Source organism: Alosa pseudoharengus, unplaced genomic scaffold (assembly GCF_046254945.1).
Source record: "Alosa pseudoharengus isolate Yale_2024_CS ecotype anadromous, Long Island Sound unplaced genomic scaffold, YU_APseudo_1.1 YU_APseudo_1.1_scf_19, whole genome shotgun sequence".
Lineage (NCBI taxonomy): Eukaryota > Metazoa > Chordata > Actinopteri > Clupeiformes > Clupeidae > Alosa > Alosa pseudoharengus.
This window is the reverse complement of record NW_027468657.1, coordinates 36,845,297-36,867,655: the sequence shown is the minus strand read 5'-3', so window position 1 is coordinate 36,867,655 and position 22,359 is coordinate 36,845,297. Positions and strand designations below refer to the sequence as shown.

General features: G+C 39.6%; 1 protein-coding gene across 1 annotated transcript; it reads right to left on the bottom strand.

Annotated features, from left to right (window-relative positions):
• Positions 1–3,277: 3,277 nt before the first annotated feature.
• On the bottom strand, positions 3,278–21,978 carry commd5 (COMM domain containing 5). Its single transcript, XM_076292665.1, has 7 exons — positions 21,675–21,978; positions 15,966–16,126; positions 15,840–15,868; positions 15,704–15,754; positions 12,483–12,578; positions 12,207–12,282; positions 3,278–3,588 (listed from the first exon to the last, which is right to left on the bottom strand). The coding sequence occupies exons 1-7, from the start codon at positions 21,814–21,816 to the stop codon at positions 3,487–3,489; spliced, it is 657 nt and encodes a 218-aa protein (XP_076148780.1). The 5' UTR covers positions 21,817–21,978; the 3' UTR covers positions 3,278–3,486.
• Between the last annotated feature and the right edge of the window lie 381 nt (positions 21,979–22,359).

The window sequence follows — 22,359 nt, the reverse complement described above, 5'->3', positions numbered from 1 at the left end:
CATGAACAATGGGCCATGAGTGTCTTTGATGATGCGGAGTGCGATGCTGCTTTCGGCACCCCCTTTCGTTGCTTTCAGTCAGTCCAGTTTTGTTGCTTCCAGAGTCATGGCAGTTGCTTCTGCCACAGGTTCCGTTGGACCTGTGGTTCCTGAGTCTCGTCCAGTCTCGTCTCATGACTGGCCTGGCCCCCACCGCTGCTGCTGGCTGTACCTGAGCCCAGGGCAGAGTTGTCTGGTCCATCAATCTCGTCCAGTGGCATGGCCTGGTCTCCACGGCTGCTGCTCTGGCGTGGTAGCTGAGCCTGGTTGGTGGAGCCATTCGCCATCTTGAAAGGATCTTCTTGAGATGTTTGCGTAGTGGTAGTCGAAGACAAAGGCATGTCACACCTCCCTTTGTCCCTTCTGGCATGAAAGAGATTCTGGAGAGTGGATTCACAACAACTTTGAGAGACATTAGCATGAGTGTAAACAGAGTCAAACAGTGTCTCGTGAATGCAGATTCACAAGTCAACAACAGTATGCTAATGTATTCAGTTTCTCAATTGGAGACAGTCACACCTACAGCATGGGTCTTCTAACATAGCAGGGCTATTTATCTCCAAACAGAGACTACACATTTGCATCTATTGGCAAAAGGCCAATATAAAGAAAATAAATAAACTTTGGTTAAGTTTAGATGTTTAAAAGAAAAATAATCCACAGACTCACGTGGGTAGGGTACCCCTGCATGTCTTTTAAAGAGATTTTGCATTAGAAGTGAGGGTCAGTAAAACAAAACAGTAGGCATTTAAAAAAATGACCATTTGAGCAATAAAACCAGTAAACTTAGATGGTATTTCAATTCAATACCATCTATCTCCCCCTTTTTATAGTTTCTTAACTATAACAAAAAAATACAAACTAAAAACAAATAAAAGGTAATTTCAAACAGAAAGAAACTCAAGTTGTGGGTATGAATCCATTCAATTGAACATTTGCCCACATCAAACAAGGCGTAAACATGTAGCAAACATTTCCCATTGGCATACAAGCAAAAATAAAAATATGTCTTAACATGTTAACCCCAAAAGATGTCCCTCAAATGAAAGAAAGAAAATGGTTGAAATCAACAATGGTTTCCCATTATCACTCCTCTTAGGTTCATATCTCCCCAGTGAAGTTCCTTTTGTGTCCATGGGGGAGAAGCTGGGGGGTTGGTTATAGAATACAGTGCTGCTAGAACAAAGGCAGTGAGATAAGATAGCAAAAGGTGTGAAAACTTTTGACCCAAGAAAACAAAGAAGGACTTGAAACAAAAAATGGAAACAAACACATATAACGAAATAAACAAATTTCACACACACAGGGCCGGCCCACACGCGCATTCATTCATACTGGACACACAGACACACACAGCTCCATGGAGCTGGAGGACAACTTTAAACGGGCTGCAGGAAGAATTTCCTGCTTAAAAGAACAAAAGAAGTTTAGTCAAGCCTTTTCAGTTAGCTCATATTAGCTCACAAAGACATCTAGACGCCCCTAGCGGCAGCTAGTTAGCTCAGGCGTACTTAAAAGAGGCCTAACCATGCTCTCTTGAGGTTATGCTGTTTGAGCTTATGCTGTTTGCACACTTGAAAAAGATTACGACAAAAATCCTGGATTCATCATCTGAGTGTAGATGTAGCCTAAAACAAAACACCACATCTACTCAAAAACAAAACAAGACTAGTGTTAGCTTGGATTCTAGCCGCTCATACGCTCTTGGTGATAAAAACAAAAAGGGCAGCACCAAGTTCTGTCTAATATTCTGTTTTGGTAGTGAAGGAATAAAATGTTCTGTAAACTCAAAGGGGCATAAGCTACGTAGCTTGTTAGGACATGATGTCCCTAAAACCCGCGAAAAATAGATTGCACACGAACCACCGTGTTTAATACTGAGCTGCCTAGCACACTCGCTAATCTATTTACTCCTTATATCCAATAAAGAGGCACCATTGGACTTCAATCCAACACATATATAGACGCTTTACAAAATATGGATTAATTCGTCTTGTGCGACGTTTTGCCAAAATCGGGGAAGCACAAATTTATGTCCACTATTAAATTACGGTTTTGCCAAAATATTGCCAAAATCGGGGAAGCACAATTTTGTGTCCACTATTAAGTTACGGTTTTGCCAAAATGTCTACTCACTTAGAATGCCTTTTCCGATATCTTACCGCCCATTCCAAACTGTGGTTAGTAGGAACCGCCCGGATTTACAGATACACCTTCATTCAGCACCAAAGCAGAAAAGCAGATAAAAAGCGTCCTTACCTGAGAGCTGTCACCAGAGCGATGAGGAAAAAAAAAAAAAAAAAACTGCGGCATCTTAGAATCAGCGACAAAAGTATATTATCTCTGCGGTTGGAACCTCCATGAAAGTAATTGTAGGTGAATAATTACTTAATATTGATCTTAGACTGGCGAACTTCAGGAAAAACTCAGGAATCAGGTTTATTATGTTACAAGCTGAGAGAGAGTACAAAAAAGGTCTATGGTCTATGTAGGCCTAGCCCAGGCCTGAGGCCTAGGTTGGCCTGTAGCCAACTTATCCTCTCTTCCGCTACATCCTTAGTCCAAGTCTAGAAAATCTGATCTCACAAACATTGCAGTTTAGTTACTTTTAAATGGTTTAAACAAAGAACAAAGTGGCGCCAAGAACAAGCCCACTTGATTGGTTCTACAGTTGGTATCAGACACACCTACTCACACCCACTTCACACCTATGAATTCTTGTCAGAATAGCATGAGGAGAGATATCTTATATATCAGAAATATCACTTATAGAATGTTCCAAACATTCTCACAATCACATCATTACAATCCTTGTAATGAGACTATCAAAATGATACCAGACATGAATACATTTACATTTCATGATACATGGATACATTATATCAAGGAAGCATCCTTTGTCTTGTGTAAGTGATAGGCCTTAAACCAGCACATTAGCATTCCATTGGGGGAGGGGATAGTGTCTTTGTTTAAAACCAAGATGGGTTACATGGCTAACTAAAAGTAGTCTTGAAGTTAAATTATTATCCATTTTAACCATACATTTTATTGCTATCACGTGGGGGTATTAATTAAACCGTGGCGGGCCGCCATGCTGAAATAAACGTAGAGGAAACACTGCACATGGACCTCACAGCTGTAATCTTCCCCACCCACATTTCCTCCACATTCCATGACAGACAATTGTTTATCCTAATATATAATGTTTCTTATTACAGGACATAAAGTTACAATACAATCGATTTAATATGTTTATTGTATTTGCAAAAATTAAAACAGCACATGATCATACAGTGGATTTCTGAAGTGTTTGTCAAATATTTTTTGTCTGTTATATACATCTGTCATGTAATATTTTGCTGGTTACACACATTTTTTTTATCCAGGCTGGTTTTCAGGACAATGACATGGCATAGCAGGCAATTGAATTGTTGAAAAAGTAATGTTTCAGTCTTGAATCTTGAGAATGTTTTTTCTTTCTAGGTCATTCATCTCCTTTAGAATGAGTGCAACATTATAGCGTAATTCTTGGAACTTCGAAACAGGAATCTGGAAAAGAAAAAAAACAGGTCATAAAATGATGTAAAACAAAAACACTTGATAGGGTAATGTTAGTTTGGTTTCTGATATATGCAAGGTGTGGTTTGTGGAATGGGGGATTTAGTGGCAGCTACTTCGGAGCGGTCGCTCTCTCTCCAGTTTCTCTCAACTAGTTTTGATGGACATGTCAAGATGAAATGTCAAGATTAAAGTCGATATGTCAACTTTATTTTAAAAAAAGAAAAAGAGTTTAATGTCAACACGTCGAGATTAAAGTTGACATGATATTTCAACTTTATTCTGGAAATTTCGAGTTTAATGTCGACAGCAAAGGGTTTCTCCTTAGCAAACCATAACTAAACAGTACTCCACCACATCTGTGGATTAACAGTGCTTACAACAGTTTCATGCAGTGCAGTGCTGGAGACACATCTCGTTCACTTTACATGGGCTTACGTCATCCGTTGCTTAACTGAATTGTGGGTCCGTTGCGTCGCGTTACTCCCGTCGCTCCCGTCGAAAAGTTCAACTTTTGCTGCACCGACGGAGAGCAACCGAAGGCACCAGCTAATTAAATCACGGTTATTAGGCCTACTTCAAGGCATTTGCATAGTAGGCTACACACCCCTGACTGTCGGGAACACCCACTGGCATGTGGTGACGGAACGCAACTGTGTAAGCACGGTAAGCCACACAGTCAACTCAATGTTAGTAAGATAGACAAGGATGTTTATTCTAATGTAAGCCAGCATTGTGTATAATATGATTGTCACTTGGAGGAGACTTGTAGATAATTAATATTAGGATAGTTCCACCTCCGCTAATGTGCTAGCATCGTCACCTCAGAAAACGAGTGGGTAAGGAGTGGGTAAGACTGTCTTTAGTGGCAGGCTAGCACATACCGTTGACTTGCGCTAGCCTAGCACCTGCGAACTCTGCAATTAGAAGGACTGGATGAAACGTGTTGAAAACGGTCTCCACTGATAAATATCACACTTGCTTACATGGAAATGAGGTCTTATGTCCAAAATCCTGAACCACCCCTTTAATGTACCCAGGGATTAAAGTGAAAAAAAAATTGTTTGACTGAACTTTTTTCAGGCCATAAGTCATACGTTGTTCTTATCTACCTATAGAGAAAACCTATTGGTTTTTAATGTACAAAAAGATGCAAACAGCAAAGTAAAGGGAGTATTCGCCTTATTCACACAGCGGCCATTGTTTAAACCAAAACGAGGCTACAGGGTACAATTAATGCCACCTACAGGTGAATGCATAGAACATAACAATCCTATGGGTTGTGTACCCTGTAGCCTCGTTTTAGCTGCCAATGGCCGCCATGTGAATAAGGCGAATTGAGAGTGTTCTTGATTGAGATTGAGCTTTCCTGATGAAAAAAAATATATTTTAGTACCATCCCTGACCATTGCTGATTAGCCATTGCTGTTCTTTTCTACTGCAGCAATATTGTAGAAAGGCTTTAACACACTCTTATTTAATTACTTCAGGCCAAAAGTGTTTACAGGGGAGATTTTTTTCTTGTTAATATGCAATTCAACACCAAGTAAAATCTATAAAATCAAGTTTGCAAGACTTCCCATTTCCTCATCAAAGTAACGAATCAGAACATTCTAGATATTTTTCATATTTCCATTTGTTGCCTCATCCGCATTTAATGAAAACATGGTAATTTTGAGTTTTACAGACAACTCAGTTTTCCAATGAGCAGCAATACTGTGTGTGCTCATGCAGGAGGTCTGCGCATTTGATAACGACAATCTGCGATTGTATAAGGTTGACAAGAGGTTGCGATGGTGAGGGACAGGTCGTGTTGCGCTATGAAAGAACATGCGTAGCCTACTTTCTAAACGTAAAAACGGTCAGCCATAGATAAACGTAGCCTACCTCTGTCGTGGTGGTTAGTTGCACCAGGTAGGGAAGATGTCCTGAAGTGCACGAACGTTAACCTTATGGCGGTCTTCTGATTGGTGACGTGCTAAAACGTTTTCCTATTGCATCCATAAACAATTTTCTTGCAGCGAACCGCACAAAAGCAAACCCCTGGCACTTTCATTTCTTTACACCATGGCTTGTTAGTTCTCCCCCGTTTCCAACAGCTGCCCATCTCCATTTATTTTTAAACTTTTGACACCTGCCTTCCTTTAGCAACAATGCATCCATGACAGCTAGTGGCCTTGCCAAATAGACGCACACAAATCATGACGCTAATATGCGAGGTTCTGGTAGGCCTACTGGTTATGGTTTTGTGCTATAAATTATTAATATTTTATAGCAAAGTTTTAAGTTGACTATTTTAATTGTATGGTTATTTTTTGTCAACGTACACTCACATCCTACTGTCGTTAAAAGTGAGGCCTAAGCAAAATAGGCTACAAGGCTGTCTGTGCTTCACAAACAGACTGACCCCCTTAAACAGTTCGCGATGATGACAGTGATATATTTTTTTTATGCTAACACGCTCAGTCAAAACCTTCCATCGCAAATTGTGAAAAACATTGTTGTACATGTCATAACAGACGGGATAATAAATTGCATAGGCTACGGTTTACATTGCGTCGCTTTACACATAATGTTAGTTGCATTGATTAAAAACTGTAACAATAATAGTAGCCTACATCGGGTGGCACAGAAGGCTATCTGTTCAAGTCATAGGTGACACCCAAAATGAATGACCTCCCCTGACAAGAGTTCGCAATAGTAAGAAATTGTCTACATTGATGCACGGAAAGAACACAGCCTACGCTTCTTCTCCGAATTCGCACATAGAGCTCACAATATCATATCCAAAAAAGTTAAACGGATTGGCCAACCTCATCAGCTGTATCTAATGTGTCACTATAATCCAACTTTTAGACCGTTATAGTCCTCCATACGTGTTCTTTGGAAAAGCAAAGGTGATAGTCCCCCCCCCTCATTTTTTTTCTCATCGGATCTGCATCGATCTCAAATATGACATTTCTAAAATCAAATTGACGGAAATCCGTCCTATGACGGAGAACTTTAATCCTTGTGTACCAGGTTGTAAGACAAATTATATTTAATTAAAATATCACTATAGTTATTAATTCCATCCTAACATTACTGCTCTCTCACTTCTTTAGGGTTAGGGGTAAGTAACTAGTTAGTAGTAATAACTATATAATAGTCGTATGGCAAAGGTATGTTTTTCCCCATCCAAGCAGTGACTCTCAGGTAGGCAGCCAACAGAAGGCACCCAGGGACCATGTCCATGTGCTCAGTCTGAGTCCTGGTCAGGGACACAAAAGAAGAGTTTACTGTTTTGATAATGAATACCTTCCCAATACAAAACATGCATGCATGCATCCAAGGGCATAATATAAATCTAATCTACAAAACAGGAAAAACAATATCATGCCAAATAATCTGAAACAATAGAGTTGCTAGCCTAGAAATCTAGACGCACCCTAGCTAGAAGATGGATCTTGCTGTTGGCGAACAGCTTGACACGAGTTAAGCTTTTTTTAAGTTGGCAAAAATTTGAACTAGCCAACTAGCTCCGCTGGTGGGAAAACGCATGGGACGCGTGCTAGCGCTGTCCTATTGCGTGCAGAGGGAATTTGAAAGTCAACCAATTATCCCGCCCCTCGGACTGAGCACTGCGAATGGTGAGTACCCAGACCCTACATTTTAATGTGGGTCTGGCTCGTCAGGCTATATAGTTGCATATAATGTGGCAAAACTCAATAATAATGATGTGAGTACCTGAGTATTCTTGCACCGAGCTGCACAGGCACATCCACATGTACCACTACAAAATATTCCACTTTTTTGACATTGCCTGGTACTGCACTGACTTCCACTTTCCTCCACATATCGTCAGCTCCAAGCACCTGGCCTGTACAGGTTCTTTGGTTAAAAGCTGGGGGACAAGCATTCCATCCTTCATGTGCCAACCACAACTGGTTGGTAAGGGCAACTGTGGATGGGTCACTTGTGACTGTTTCCAAACCTTTGTTTGATAGTGGGCCCTCATTAGGTGCAGAGACAAGGCATCCTGAGTTGGTGGTAAAGTATCCAAATTGGCTTTCACTTTCCAAAACAGGGCACAGTGAACATCATGGATTGAAGTGCTGGTCGTTTTTGGATCATACAGTTTGTAGTTTATCGACCAGTAGGCATGGCCGAAGTGGTAGATGTCAAAAAAGTGGAATATTTTGTAGTGGTACATGTGGATGTGCCTGTGCAGCTCAGTGCAAGAATACTCAGGTACTCGCATCATTATTATTGAGTTTTGCCACATTACATGCAACTACATTGTTTCAGATTATTTGGCATGATATTGTTTTTCTTGTTTTGTAGATTAGATTTATATTATGCCCTTGGATGCATGCATGCATGTTTTGTATCAGGAAGGTATTCATTCTCCAAACGGTAAACTCTTCTTTTGTGTCCCTGACTAGGACTCAGATTGAGCACATGGACATGGTCCCTGGGTGCCTTCTGTTGGCTGCCTTCCTGAGTGTCACTGCTTGGAAGGGGAAAAACATACCTTTGCCATACAACTATTAGTTATTACATTACATTACATTTGGCTGACGCATTTTTAAACAAAGCAACTAACAACATGGTTAACAGTTTAAGCTTTATAAAGCAATTCTCTCAACACTTATAGGACCATTTTAAAAAGTACAATAATAGTACAATAAGAATAAGTGCATCAGTGAGTGCTGTTTTTTAAACAATCGAGAGTCAGTTCTAGTCAGGTAAGTGCTAGGATCAGCAAGACTAGTTATTACTACTAACTAGTTACTAACCCCTTACCCTAAAGAAGTGAGAGAGCAGTTATGTTAGGATGGAATTAATAACTATAGTGATATGTCAATTAAATATAATTTGTGTTACAACCTGGTACATTAATGAAGTCAAATAGCACCATAGACTACCATCTACAGTTCTACATTGCTGCCTTGACATTAAAGAATTACAACTTGTGCAGCATTGCACTGTCTCTCCCTATAAGCTTTAAACTTGGCTTGACTTAAACTTGGCATTCCCATAGATAGGGGTACTGATTGATAGAGGTTTTGGGATACTATGTCATGTTTCCAAGCTGATATTCACTTTGAAAACTGGTTCTCTTTAGGTGAAGATTGTTTTTTTCATGTTCTAGTTCTGTTCTCTTACACTGTACAATACATGTTCATTCTGACACTTCTGCAGACAGCCCATGAGTGTTGTGATACCATTTCTATGTATATGGTCCTTGTGGTTGTGGAGATATTCAACATTTAGTGTTGGTATGTCATGTTGAGCAGGAAACCAACAAATTGGCCTGAAATTGCTTAAAGTCATACACACAAAAAAAAAATCAGCTTGACAACCACCCTAATGATCATGCTTGCACATAAATTGGATTATATTGCACATTTGCCCAAAATTACAGTAGGTAACATGGAAGAAAATGAAAGCACTTTGGGGGAAAAAATCCGCTTTTACCACTTATAAGAATATGGTGTTAAAATGGACAAAAAAACATTTTCTAAGCTGACAACCTGGCTAGAACACATGTTAAGGGGTTAAATGTTAATACTGGATAGGTTGTATGCTTGTACCAAAAAGTGTCCGACAGAGTTTTAATATCAGTTTTGGCCCCCTGACTAGACTGTTTCCCGAACATGCTCGTAGCGTGAACGCTCGTGCACTGCTCTTAAGATGCTCTTAAGGGGAGCTGTCCACGTTAATAGTTCTGAAATATCTACCGTTTAAACTTGGGGTCTACACTTTAATTCACATCAATGCGAAAATAGAAAAACTTTGACATCCCCATGTAAGCATCCTTCAAAGCCAACCTTCGTTTCCCAGCCCGCTCCATTTTCCAACTGGCCGGCTTTACACCTGGCTGTCACGGAATGAGGTTTATCCCCGACGTACAAAGTTAATTTGCCTAACCCCTTTACTAGCTGCTAATGAATTGACTTCTCTCCTTTTATCCTCAATTGCCGCTGCCACACATTTCAATACCTGGTTATGACGCCACGTATACCGCCCCTGGGTGAGACTTACCTTGCACCCTGATAGGATATGGTGGAGGCTGCCCACACCACAAACAAAGTGTGCATTTATCATCCTCACCAAACCATTGACTTAAGTTCTTGGGAGATGGGAGCAAATCATATGTAGCACCTAACATAAATCTGATCCTACCAGCTTCCATACCCCGTAGATCTTTCCATCTAATCCGTCTTTTTTCCACGCCTTCCCAGTTCACCCACTGCCCTCGTTTCTCCTGCAGAAGCCTTTACTTACGTCCACCCCTAGACCCCCCCGCCCATGCTGCACATGGCCCATTATATCCCTATGCCTCAATGCTGATTGAGCTTGCTTGCCTGTTCTGGGTTCCACTTCCTCCCTGCATTAACTGTGGGTGCAACTCTCCTCATCACTGGGTCCTTGGACTGAGTAAGAGTCATTTCCAATCTAACCTTAGCACACTTAAATTCCTGTCAGACTAGATATTGGCAACTCTACAATGCCCTGTTGGTGCATGGAATGGCTGACGTCCGCTTCAAAGTCATGATACCGTAAGGCTAGTAATAGCTGTGTCCTCACACTATCGCATGTGACAATTTACTTAAAAAGGTGATTTTTTTCCTCTTCTGGCGTATCGTGACAGGAGAACCATGGCAACTTTGGATGCGGTTATCTTAGCGATACTTTTTGCAATACCCTCGATATACATATTGTTGGAAAGCTTAGTCAATGGCCGTTCATGTGAGCACATTAACTTAATTTTGTAAATTTGACCAAAACGACTGGTTTCGCCTTGCAGGGTCACATTTAGGCCTAAACTGTTCACCAAAGGCCATCACCTCTGGCCCCAGTTTGATACAAAAAAGTAGGCTCTGATTTAGCCTAGTCTACTGTATGACTTTAACGAGGTGATCTTTAGTATCATTCTGTAGCTTACAGCAGTGTTTGCCCAACTTTTTTTCTGGGGACCCACTTTTTAAAAATGACAAGACTATCGCGACCCAATCCACTTCAGATCTAACATGCAACCACCAATATTGCCCAAAACGTCGATGTTTTAGGCCACAGGTTCTCAAACTTTTCTATAACCATTCTACAGTGCCATATCTAGGTGGTTGGATAGATAGCGCCTACTAGGTCTGGCCCACTACTATTATAGGGTTTGGTGATGCACTGACTCCTCAGTTTTCCCACAATTCTGCAATCTCAATTACACTCATGAAACAATGTTAAATATGTTCAAAGCTGTTCAATTCTAGCTCAGTTTTGTTCACACACACAACCTCAGGTTGTCCTCATCCTGCTTTGAACATGGTTGTGTTGCATTTTAGCACCATCAGCTTGTGAAGTTGGAAATGACTAGCCTACCGAAAAGATCAATTTTAATGTACATCTGGGAGTTTGGGGATATTCTGGCATGCTACGCAGTCATCACTCTTCAGCATATGCTCCTGTATTTCTTAAGATAGATGTTGTTGTAGCCATGTCGCGTTGCAGATAAATGGACCCATAACACCGTGGACAATTCCGATTTAAACAGCAAATAACTCAAGTCGTTATATTGTAGCCTATTTGTTGGTGTTGTGTTTATGTTGTTATCAGAACAAAAGACTTTTGCGAAATAGCCGAAAGATAAATGATAATGTGCCATACTGTAGCCTATAGTAGGCCTAGGCTAAAGTTTGCGAGATGGAAAGAAGAAAATAGTGTTTAAATGTACATTTAAATTATAGCCTAATCTAATGCACTGTTGTTAAATCCGAAACAAGAAGGAATGTGAGGAAACTGCTATTAACTTTAAAGAGTATAGGCCTATCTACAATTGAAACTACCGGTAGGCTATCTGCAGCCTGTGACACAAATGTAATAGCCTTATCCATCAAATAATTATATAAAATTAAAAATAAATGAATTGCTAATTGAAAATGGTAATTGTTATCTTTGCAAATTTCACAGTGGTTTACCATTACACAGGTAACCTTTACATCCTTAACAACTTGTGAACTTGAGTGCTTGGCGGAAGAATCATCACTGCATTGGGTGTTAGATGAGAACCAAGACTTGTGTTGCGCTTGGCGCCATGATGCACCAGGTGTAAAATGTATAAGGTTTCATTTCTTTAAGACTGTTTAAGCATTTTTTTATTCCTGCGCAAACGTGCACAAATGATGCACAATGTATCAACATACTTTTATTCTTTACACGGGGTGGCAACTTCACATGAGATCAATCTCTCCTTCTATCTACATCAATCCATTCATCTCTTATCCTAGCAACCATTTCAATTAACCTAGCAACACCCTAGCAAACACTTTCATAATGTCAACCGATCCACCATTACCAAGGGAAATATTCTCATCCCGATGTATTGTCTCTCTGTTTCGAGGGACAAGGGGTAAGGGAAGGGGAAGGGGTAAGAATGAGAAATGGGATTGGTCCTTAGTCCCTTCTGCACAGTGAGAGGGAAATCATATTCTGAGAGACAATGCAAAGAGAATATATGCATAGATTATATGAATAAATGCATAGAGAATATAACAATACTCCTTTGGGGATGGATAAAGTAACTTAGCCAGCTAGTGATACCTGCAGAAAAATTTGGAACCAAAGTTTACCTCAAAGCAATGTCTTGTTTCATCTGAGAGCTTAATCTGCCCAAGTATTGAAGGTTGAAGAGCCCGGGAAATAGAGCTTTATAGAAGGAAACAGACAGTTTATTATAGTACTTAAAAGCACTTGTAACAAAAACCTTAAATCAAAGCCTCTGGCTATTGAAATTAGAGAAGGAAAATATACGGCATGATTTGCACATGTTCATGTTGAAAGTTAAACATTTTAGATGACTATACACAAACATCTTATGTAGTTATGTTAGAAACATTGGGCTATACCTTGTAGAAATGGCAACATCTACTCTCCATGTGAATTCCTTGATGCTGGGTAACTGTGTAACCTGATGAGTGCCTATAGATTCCAGAACCATTCGTCTAAAAACAAATAACATAAGTTGTCAAACAGTCAAGATGTATGAATTAAATAATTCTGGTGATTTTTCACATAGATGTCTGTTTCTCAAGGTCACAGACTACTGTCTGTAAAAAAAACGGTTCTGAAACATTCGGTTCTACCTAGCTGGAGTTGCTGCAGCTAACAGCTGCCAGGCAGCTACAGTGCTACACTCTGGGGGCATGTTCCTGAGCCCCCATGTTCATGCCCCTAGAGTGTACACTGCAAAAACTGCTTATCTAACAAAATCTAACCAAGTGTTATTAATCTTATATCAAGATAAGAAAAACTAGTTGGTATTGTTTTCAGTATAAAGAAACTTACCTAGTGCTTTCTTGTGAAATCATTTGACTTAATTAAAAAAAATTGACTTATTTTAAGACATCTCATCTTGAAAACAAGCAAATTTGTCTGCCAGTGCGTTAAGCAAATTTGTCCTAAAAACAAGCAAATTTGTCTGCCAGTGCGTTAAGCAAATTTGTCCTAAAAACAAGCAAATTTGTCTGCCAGTGAGTTAAGCAAATTTGTCCTAAAAACAAGCAAATTTGTCTGCCAGTGCGTTGAGTAAATTTGTCTTGATAAGACTCCTTAAAATAAGTCTTCATAAATTAAGTCAAAATTATCTTTTGAGAGGGTGCTAGGTAAGTCTTTTCATACTAAAAACAATACCAAATAGATTTTTTAATCTTAATATAAGATCAATAACACTTGGTTAGAATTCATTTTTTGCAGTGTAGTACTATGGCTGCCTGCAGATCTAGCTGGTGGCTGAAGCAACTCGAGCTAAGTAGTCTGAGTGCTGTTTTTGTTTTTTTCATACCAAAAGTAGATCTATGTGAATAATCGCAGGAATTCTCCTTACCATAGTACATGTAGTAGTAAGTCAGGGACAGACAACTACAATTTCAACCACTTGCCAACAAGCTGCTGGTTCTCATAAACACTGTACTGTAAACAAGTTTATAACCCCTCCTCCAGCAAACGTTTTTAATTTCTTTAACAAAAGTAAACCTCATGGCTAAGTATTTCTGGTTTGGGAACCCTATCTTGACTGACTTGTGAGAGTCAGAAATATTTTCCAAATATTTTTTAGCTCCGGCTGCAGGCGTTGCAGTGTTTCCTGCAGGAATTTGGATGGGGGCCTTTATTGATACATTGATAATCAATTGATATACAGCCCCCTTGATAACGAGTTATGGATTATGAATTTTGTGCCACCATCACAGCCAATTAAACTTTAGACAGCCGAAGTAACTTCAAAGATTACTGGGCCAAATGCTTCAGACATGAAAGAAATAAGCAGTTTATCAACAAGGCTATCACGATTTTAGTGGTTAAGTTAAATTCTTAACAAACTAGAACATAAAACTTTCATGGAGTACTTAAACATGTATGACTCCTTTCTGGCCAAATTCCACAGTTTTCAAGTCTAACTTCTTTGTGTAAATGGAGTTTGAACGGAGAGAATAGAAAGTGTTACGATTGTGCCAGTTCTCCCCTACTCTCACATAGTAAACAAATGGAATGTTGGAACATTGCGCTCCCCAACACAAACGCAAAAAGGTTGGGTTTGCTTCATCTTTTGATGATAAGTTTTGAAGTTTTGTTTTGAAAACCTTGAATCAATGTCATAAGATGGTTCATCACATTACACATCACGACATTACACACTATGTGCACACATGTGCAGGCCAATAGGGGGATTCGACTTCATGTAGCCGCCTGCAGACGTCTTAAAGCTGACTGCATAACGTGTTTAATGTAATGTTTATTTCTGAGATTCTGATACATTTTCAATAGGGCTGTCAAATTAACTGATTCATTTCGATTAATTAATTTGAGAAAAAATAACTGATTAAAAAAAATAACGCCGATTAATCGATTCTGTATGAACTTTGACCCCGAGCCCTTGTAGTCTGTAAAATGAAGGAGAGAGAAGAAAATGTGCTGCCTAGATCATTGATTGGAACATTTACTTTTCAAAAACGGCTTGATGGTGTTGATAAAAATAAAGTGTTGATTAAAATAAAGTCCTCTGCAATGTATGTGATAAAAAAAACTTCTTCCCGAAGCACTTTTGAATTTATTTCCTCAGCATATTAGGTCATATCATAGTTTATTATGGCCATTATTAAAATAATAATAAAAGAGTTTTTGAACTTTAATGTCACTAAAATACTTTCACAGCGAAAATCATATATGCGATTCATTTAGATGAATTAATCACAGAGTATGTAATTAATTAGATAATTTTTTTTAATCGATTGACAGCCCTAGTATTGACAGATGCAGTACTAATTACTATCCAAGTAAACGAACCAATTACCAACCATTTTGTTTGAAAATTCTAAAACAACGATGTCTTTTAATACTTCAAAATAATATTTGATAAATGAACCTTATATTTTTCAGTAGCCATAGGTGTATAGATTTGAACAAAATCTGGTTTGGTTCTTACCGGGGCTTTTACTGCCTGAAATATCTGATTTTGTTTACCACACCCGGAGGTTAGTGCTGGCCTGGTGGGTCGCTGATTTCCAACCTTTCTCACGGCACATCAACGGTTAGACCAAGAATTCTCGTCGCAAATCAAAATTCTACTGGAGCTCCAAGCAGATTTGTACACTGTTTTTACAGCTCTTCGAGTCACGGTAAAATGTAACTTTTGGTACATAGCTAATTTAGATACTTATGGTGTGGGTGCTTGCGTTTCTTTAGGAATCCGCCGTCTTGGTTTGTATAGAAATGAATATGTGACACAAACACGTAAGAGGTAGGTAATAGGTGACGTTCCTATACTAATCTACCGAAGGTCTCCTCTGCACTGTATCTTGAATGCTATTCTCTTGGTGTAAGTCACTTTGGATAAAAGCGTCCGGTAGCGTCTGGTAAATTAATAAATGTAAATGTGACTGATATTTCCTTTATGAATATTATTATTTTTATTATTACAATTATTATTATTATTTACTCGATTTTGCATCAATTTTGTTGTTATTTACCTTGATCATAACAGTGGTCCCTTCCCTTGTCATAACAGTGTACCACCTTTTAACTTCAATACATAGAAGGAAATAGAGATCTCTGAAGCCTGAAAGTACCTTACCGGTTTCCAAACACAACACTAGAAAAGTCTGCTATACACTCCTCTGATATCCTGCAAATAAGAAGATAATAATTTAAACATTGATCAAATGAATTTCAGACCTAGATATCTTCACAAATTGGAAAAAAATGTATACCTAAGTGCCCGCAAGTCCTCTTGGAACACCTTTAAAGAAAAGACATATTGCATAAGACAATAAAGATGAGGGTGATTGTCCATCAGACCACTATCACTAAGTGTATGATTGATTTATCTTGATTACCTCGTGCTTTAACGATGACTTAGGTAGACGTAAAGCTTCTTTCAGCAGACCAAACATTCCTGCAATGATGTGACTTAATTTCTCTTCTGTAACAATGCCACTTTCAACAGTAGCCTTCAATGCTTCAGAACAGTCATTTCCTTCGATTGCATTAACCACAGCTGTGAAACATTGGGGGGGGGGGGGGGGTGCAGACAAGAACTATGTATTTGTGGCTTGAAATCTTTGCAGGGAACAATGAAATCTCTAGAAGGCATTCTGCAGCGCAACATACATCTGGGGCTTCAACTAGGGGTTGAGGTTCAAACAAAACAGAGACATAGCTCGCTACTCCCTCCCATGCAATTGAAACTCTCCTAAATGTGCATCTCATCGGTGATTGGTTGGAACGCAATTTATTTTGGTTTTGATTAGTAGCACCAATTGTTTTTGTGTACAGATCTCAGAGCCATAGGCTGCCAACTGAGACGCGTTTTTTTGAAAACATTATTAACGCAACTGTGCTTTATTCTGAATAACGGGTCCCCCACTAACACAAAACGTTAAGGGAACACTAACATCCTGTGTGAAGAAAAAATAAACATACCATAGCCTAAAATTTCAAATAATACACAGATATGGCCTTATTATGGCTTCTATGCAAGACCTGCTCAATAAAACAAGCGCCCTCTGTTTCATTTGTAGATGACTATATCTAATTTAATTGTTGTTATGAACTGGATAGTGATGATTCTGTGAATACTGGATATGGGGCCCCCGTTGTACAATAGATACAGTCGGTTAAGACGTTCGGAAAGGTTACCGCCCCCCACGAGGGGGAAAGCATGCTAACCTCACACAATGGAAGTCAATGGGCGAACTAGCTAACAGTTAGACTTTATACATTCGTTTTACATTCAGGTGGAGTTCTGCTTGTTTCTGAACACAATAATTTGAAGGAATTGTGTTTACTTAACTGCCCAGTGTATGCTAACAACTTAATTCACCCTCGATTGCCCAATGTTGACGACAAATTTCTCTGGAAGCTATATTTAATGGTAGCATCATTAGGTTGCTAACTGGCTAACTTTATACTGTCAGTGTAACATAACCAACTGGTACACATTACTTGTTAAAACTATTCCCACGGCCATTGTAGGGAATGTGCATTAATGTGAGAATAAATTCAGATGCAACTTACGAGTATGTGATGTTAAGGCAAAAGGGTTAGCTTGCTAAACTGAGCTACACAGTCCGGCCATTGAAAGCAGTTCTACAATGAGTACACTCGAGACAGTTCTGGCCGTTTAACTGGAATTAGCAAAATGAGGGAACTTAATGTTACCCTTAACCTCCTTGACACACAGATAACTCTCAGTTGAAACGTGTTTGTGCCGTTTAGTGATGTTTGCTAAAAGATTTAATATTTTTATAGGTGCTTTCTGTACTCCTCCATTAGATTACATGCAATCGAAACAAATGTTTTCCCCCTCGGGGGCTTTTCAGCCACGGTAACCACGGCAACTGGGGGCGGTAACCACGATTATGACTAGTTGCCGACTGTATGTATGCCTGCATACCACAAATAGTGCAATCATACAATCAATGGGCGCTTGTGGTTATAAATTCTTTGATGCAACAGTTGCTTTTCTGGACCAGTGAGTGACATTTGGGTAATTTTCTGCGGCACACCTGATGATCTCTCACGGCACACTAGTGTGCCCCGGCACAGTGGTTGAAAAACACTGTTGTAGTCAATGCCACACAGGCGGCGGCGATCCATACCAGAGGGACCAGATGGACATCCACTAAGTAAGTACACTATACAAGTTATGTTACATCGGAGCTATTATTTCTGATAGGCCTATATTGAGCAAATTACGTTTGATTTTAGTTCACATCGCCTGCCTGTATATGTGAACCAGACGTGAACGGTAATGTGTTTCTTTTTAATAAACTGCCTGTACACTTACAAAGTTCTCAATGCTTCGGTTTACATGTAGAGACCCTCATTATGCTACTGTGTAAGTGTGGTGCTATTTTGAGCCTTGTTAGTGGTATAGAAATAGCGATTTCTTTCTACTGTACGTGTGCCCCGAAGGCTAGCGTTAAACGCTAATAAGCGGTTTGCAATAAAACTGGTCACATTCGACCAGCATGAAAACAAATCCCAGCGAACGGTCGAACTCGGTACACATGTTATTAACCCCTAGGTTCATTTTGCGCCGGAATTGTCCTTTAAGTCCTTTCACTTGTAGGGCTTTGTTAAATTCCGATTCTGCCAAGTTTGTAATTTACCAGAGCACATTGCTCGTTCGTCTTTGTTTGCTGCAGTTCTCAACGTGTTATGTTTTGCCGCATTGTATGTTTTGTGTCATCGTGTTAACCTCCTCGCGTTGATGTTACAAATAATAGCACTAGGCTACCGTTTCTTTTAATTCGTTTTAGTGTACAGTCAGTCCTTTTAGGCAAGTCACTCGGCAGCAGTGGTGTAGTCTAGTAGGCTAGTGGATATACTGTATGTAGCTGGATCTAGGCTACTGTGATGTAGGCTAGTAGTTAGCTGTAGTGGGTAGGCTATACTGTGATCAACCCCAAATGTATCCTAGTCTATTTTAAGTGGGTATACTGAGATGGTGATGCTTTTTAAGTGGGTATAACCTACTGAACAGTCCTGCATATATAGGCTACACTAGAGCCATAGAGATGGCTATAGATAATGTATACACTGTCGGCGGCCATCTTGTAACACAGTTGATCGGATAGACGATTCAAGTGAATAGACCTCTGAATTTTGCCTTCAAAAAGCTAAGATCCGGTAGCCTATCTTACAATTTTTGCTATGGGAAAATAACATGGGGAGAGAATTATTGCACTCTCCCGGGGACGAAGAAGTCTGAAATGCAGACATTTTGCTCAACACACGTTTGTCCTCTGCCTTCGAGTGGTAGGCTAACTGTGATCTTCAATAGGCCTACGTTAAGACAGCAACTTAGATTTTTGCTACCCCAGACCTAACTTGCAATGTAACTTGTCATAGGTAGTTAGGTTAAATTAACACCCTGATCTCCTTATAGGCAAAGATGGCAGTTTTGGTTCCTTTTTGTAGGCGAACTTTAGAGGTCTGTTGGGAAGCATACAGTAAGGGGCGGAATGTGTGTAGTAGGCTATACACAGCTGCCATACTGGCTTTACAAACTAAGCCCATGCATTTCTATGGATGCTGTGTCTCCCCATTAGAAATGCTCTGGGCTACAATACAAAAATCAAGTCAAAAGCTGGGCCAAATATCCAGTCAAGAAAATCTGGTTGTGTACAGGTGACTGATTGCTGCAATACTATCAATAATAGTTTTCTCTGTATGGAAATACTGCTTTGTTCTACTACTGGCTCACAAAAACTTTGTTCTCTTAACGTAGATTCATACACCAAAGCTATGGAAAAATGTCAGCGGCTGATGGACACTTCTAGCATTGAGGCGGAAGAAGATGTGAGCGTCCACAAAAGGCAGTGCATGGTCACGTGATGGTAAGACCTCTTAAATACAGACTACATTATTTGCACAATTCAAATATTCTTTTTGCAATCAGTGCAGATTGTATGGTCTTTTATTTCAGATTAATCCGTTCCGCAAGCTAGAAAGCATTCCAGGATGGTGCGTGTGCCTGGAAGCCCTGTCTGTAAGTTCATTTATACATGTATTTAAGAAAACCAGTTGAGTCATATTTCCTACCATGGAACTACTGACATTCATGTTTATTAACCTGGTGCATATCATGTTACTGTTCTAATGTATTTGTCTCTTCCTGCCTTTTATTAGGTCAGCAGATGTCACTGCCTCCACCACCTGCATGTGAGTTTTTCTTTTTAGCGATTGTTTAATGTAACAGCATAGGTTTATCTTTTGCAAATGTCATGTGCAAGAAACCTACCATAAATGAACTGACCAATATTCATATTTACTTTATTTTTAGATGAGTCAACACCACACAGGCAACCAGCTCATTGCCCAGAGCTGGATGGGTCTATTATAACGCCTGCCACTTCATCTTGGGACCCAGTTGAAGGTACAGTGTCTTTGAATTTTCCATTTCCAAGTAAATACAATTTCATGACAAGGAACTTGAGAGTAACTAACTTTTTTTTTGTTGTAAACAGCACAAGTGACTCATCACACAGAGGGAGGTGGCTTGGCCATGGAGACGGAAATAAGAGGTAAGAAGACTTAATTTGTTCACATATGCAGGTATATAATGTATTTAACAACTAAAACTAACACCATCCATTTTTCCATAGCAATAAGGACAACCATTACCGCATGGCACAGCGAATGGACGCATTTCAGGAGAAGATGGATGAGCTGCTCATGCTCTTAAGGAGCTCCCAGTCACCTCCCTCTGCTCCAGTCGATGACATATTGCTGTCGTCCTGCTCGACAGTCACTGAGCTGCAGGAGAGGAGGAACAAAATGCCCTCCCTCCAGGACTTCTGGTACCTAAGCGGGCAGAGACCATCACCAAAGACTCCACATATCCTCACACACTCTTTAACTTCCTCCCCTCTGGCAGAGAACAAGAACAACTCTTTTCCCACTGCCGTCACTCTCCTGAACTGCAGATAAGTGGGGTCATCCCCACTTTGACCGTTTACCTGCACATTACATACTTTATCATTCCAATATGTGTCTTGCACACTACATTTGCACTATTACTTTGCACTCTACATCACACTCCATGTGTACTTATATTGGTATTATGTCTTATTTGTATAGTGTTTTGTATATTGTGTTGGTATCTGCCACAATGTATATTGTTGTCTCTATTCTACAGTATGTCTGTCTATTTGTTGAATGTATAGAGCACCTACCAAAGTTAAATTCCTTGTGTTAGTATACTTGGGTAACATGGAGTCTGATGTTTATATATATTTTTAGACCTTTTATATTTGTTTGTATTTTGATTATTTTATATTAAAGTTATAAATCCCATCAATTTTGCCTGTTGATTAATTCCTGCAAATATAAAATAATGCATTCCTGCTCATGCAGTTTGAAGTAGTTTAAAGTAGGCTAATAATAAAATTGGTATGCAAAGGTTGCAATGTTAGGGGAAGGTTCCCTAAATGCTGCAACGTTTAGGGAACAGTTTATGTTATATTTATATAACCAAGAACTAACGTTCCCGGAACATTCAGCAAACTTTCCATGGGAACCAAAACTTACTCAAAAACTAACCTTCGGGGAACGTTTGGGAACCAAAAACTATGGTTCCCAGAACGTTCTGGGAACCATAAATTGTTAGCTGGGTCATATTTCTCACTTTATTTGTATTTATGGTATATTTAAATATTTAACTAGTGCTATACATCTGTTTTATTTGACTGCTTCATTTCCACTTTAACGTTAGCTAAGGCCAGCTGCGCTTGTGAACAAGTGTTCAGCGCACCACTGTTTCCCTGAAATACTTTTTTGTCGGCCTTGAACTCACACCTGAACGTGCAGAAATCGTAGCAAAACTGTGACAACTGCGTTTTAAGTTGTAATTAAATAGGCTATTTTCTCAGTATCGATCTCATTGCGATAACATAAGCTAAGTTAATTGGACAACCAAATATTCAACATCCAACAGCCTAAAGTCAACGTTACAGGCCGAAAATCGGTCATAGACTATGACAACGGCTAACGTGACGTTACATTATATTTCCCATAGGCTACGTTAAAAACCAACCAACCTTTAAGTATGTAGCGAAACCGTTCCTTATCAAGTTCTTTCAGATATTTTGACATGATCTCAACCTCCGGGAGTACTCCACTGCCTAGAAAGGTGACATTATCGCCCATCGCACACCCCGCTTTCCCATATCCTGATGCCATCACTTCCCACCTCTAAACGTGGAAATACAAACACCTATATGGTCACTTGAAATAAAAAAAATAAGCTATGCAATTGCTTCTCGAATTAACATAGCAATCCTACTAAGAAGCCTCAGAGTTCAGCCAGAGCCCGTTTAACATTTTCTGGTTCAGCCTCTAGTTGAATTCACTGTCATGTGATCACTGGAAACGAAGCGCCGCCTATTTGGGGCACGTTCAATCTCAACATGTTTTGCACCGTTTTGCTACGATCCCCGATGTTTGCTCGAAAATGCGTTCAACAGTTTTCTCATTAAGGGCATAACATTTTTTGTCAGCGTAAATCATGGCTCGCTGTCTTTTACACAAGCACATTCAAGAATCTACGAAACAAGCAAATTGTGCAATAGGCGAGAAGGAAGAAATAGGCTGCATGCATGGGGAAAAGGTTCACTATTCACTATTATTTGAGGGCGTTTTTGATCAGGCGGTTACCAGGTACGAGGTACTAGGTGCAAACAAACGCTGCCATTGAGATCACATAGGCCCTATGATCCCTTCTTT

Excerpts from the sequence above, each read along its gene's own strand:
- commd5 (XM_076292665.1), bottom strand. The coding sequence starts at position 21,816 with ATGGCATCAGGATATGGGAAAGCGGGGTGTGCGATGGGCGATAATGTC. Across the intron at positions 12,283-12,482 it reads GATGTTGCCATTTCTACAAG|CTCTATTTCCCGGGCTCTTC; the intron begins GTATAGCCCAAT and ends CCTTCTATAAAG. Across the intron at positions 3,589-12,206 it reads AAACAAGACATTGCTTTGAG|ATTCCTGTTTCGAAGTTCCA; the intron begins GTAAACTTTGGT and ends TTTCTTTTCCAG.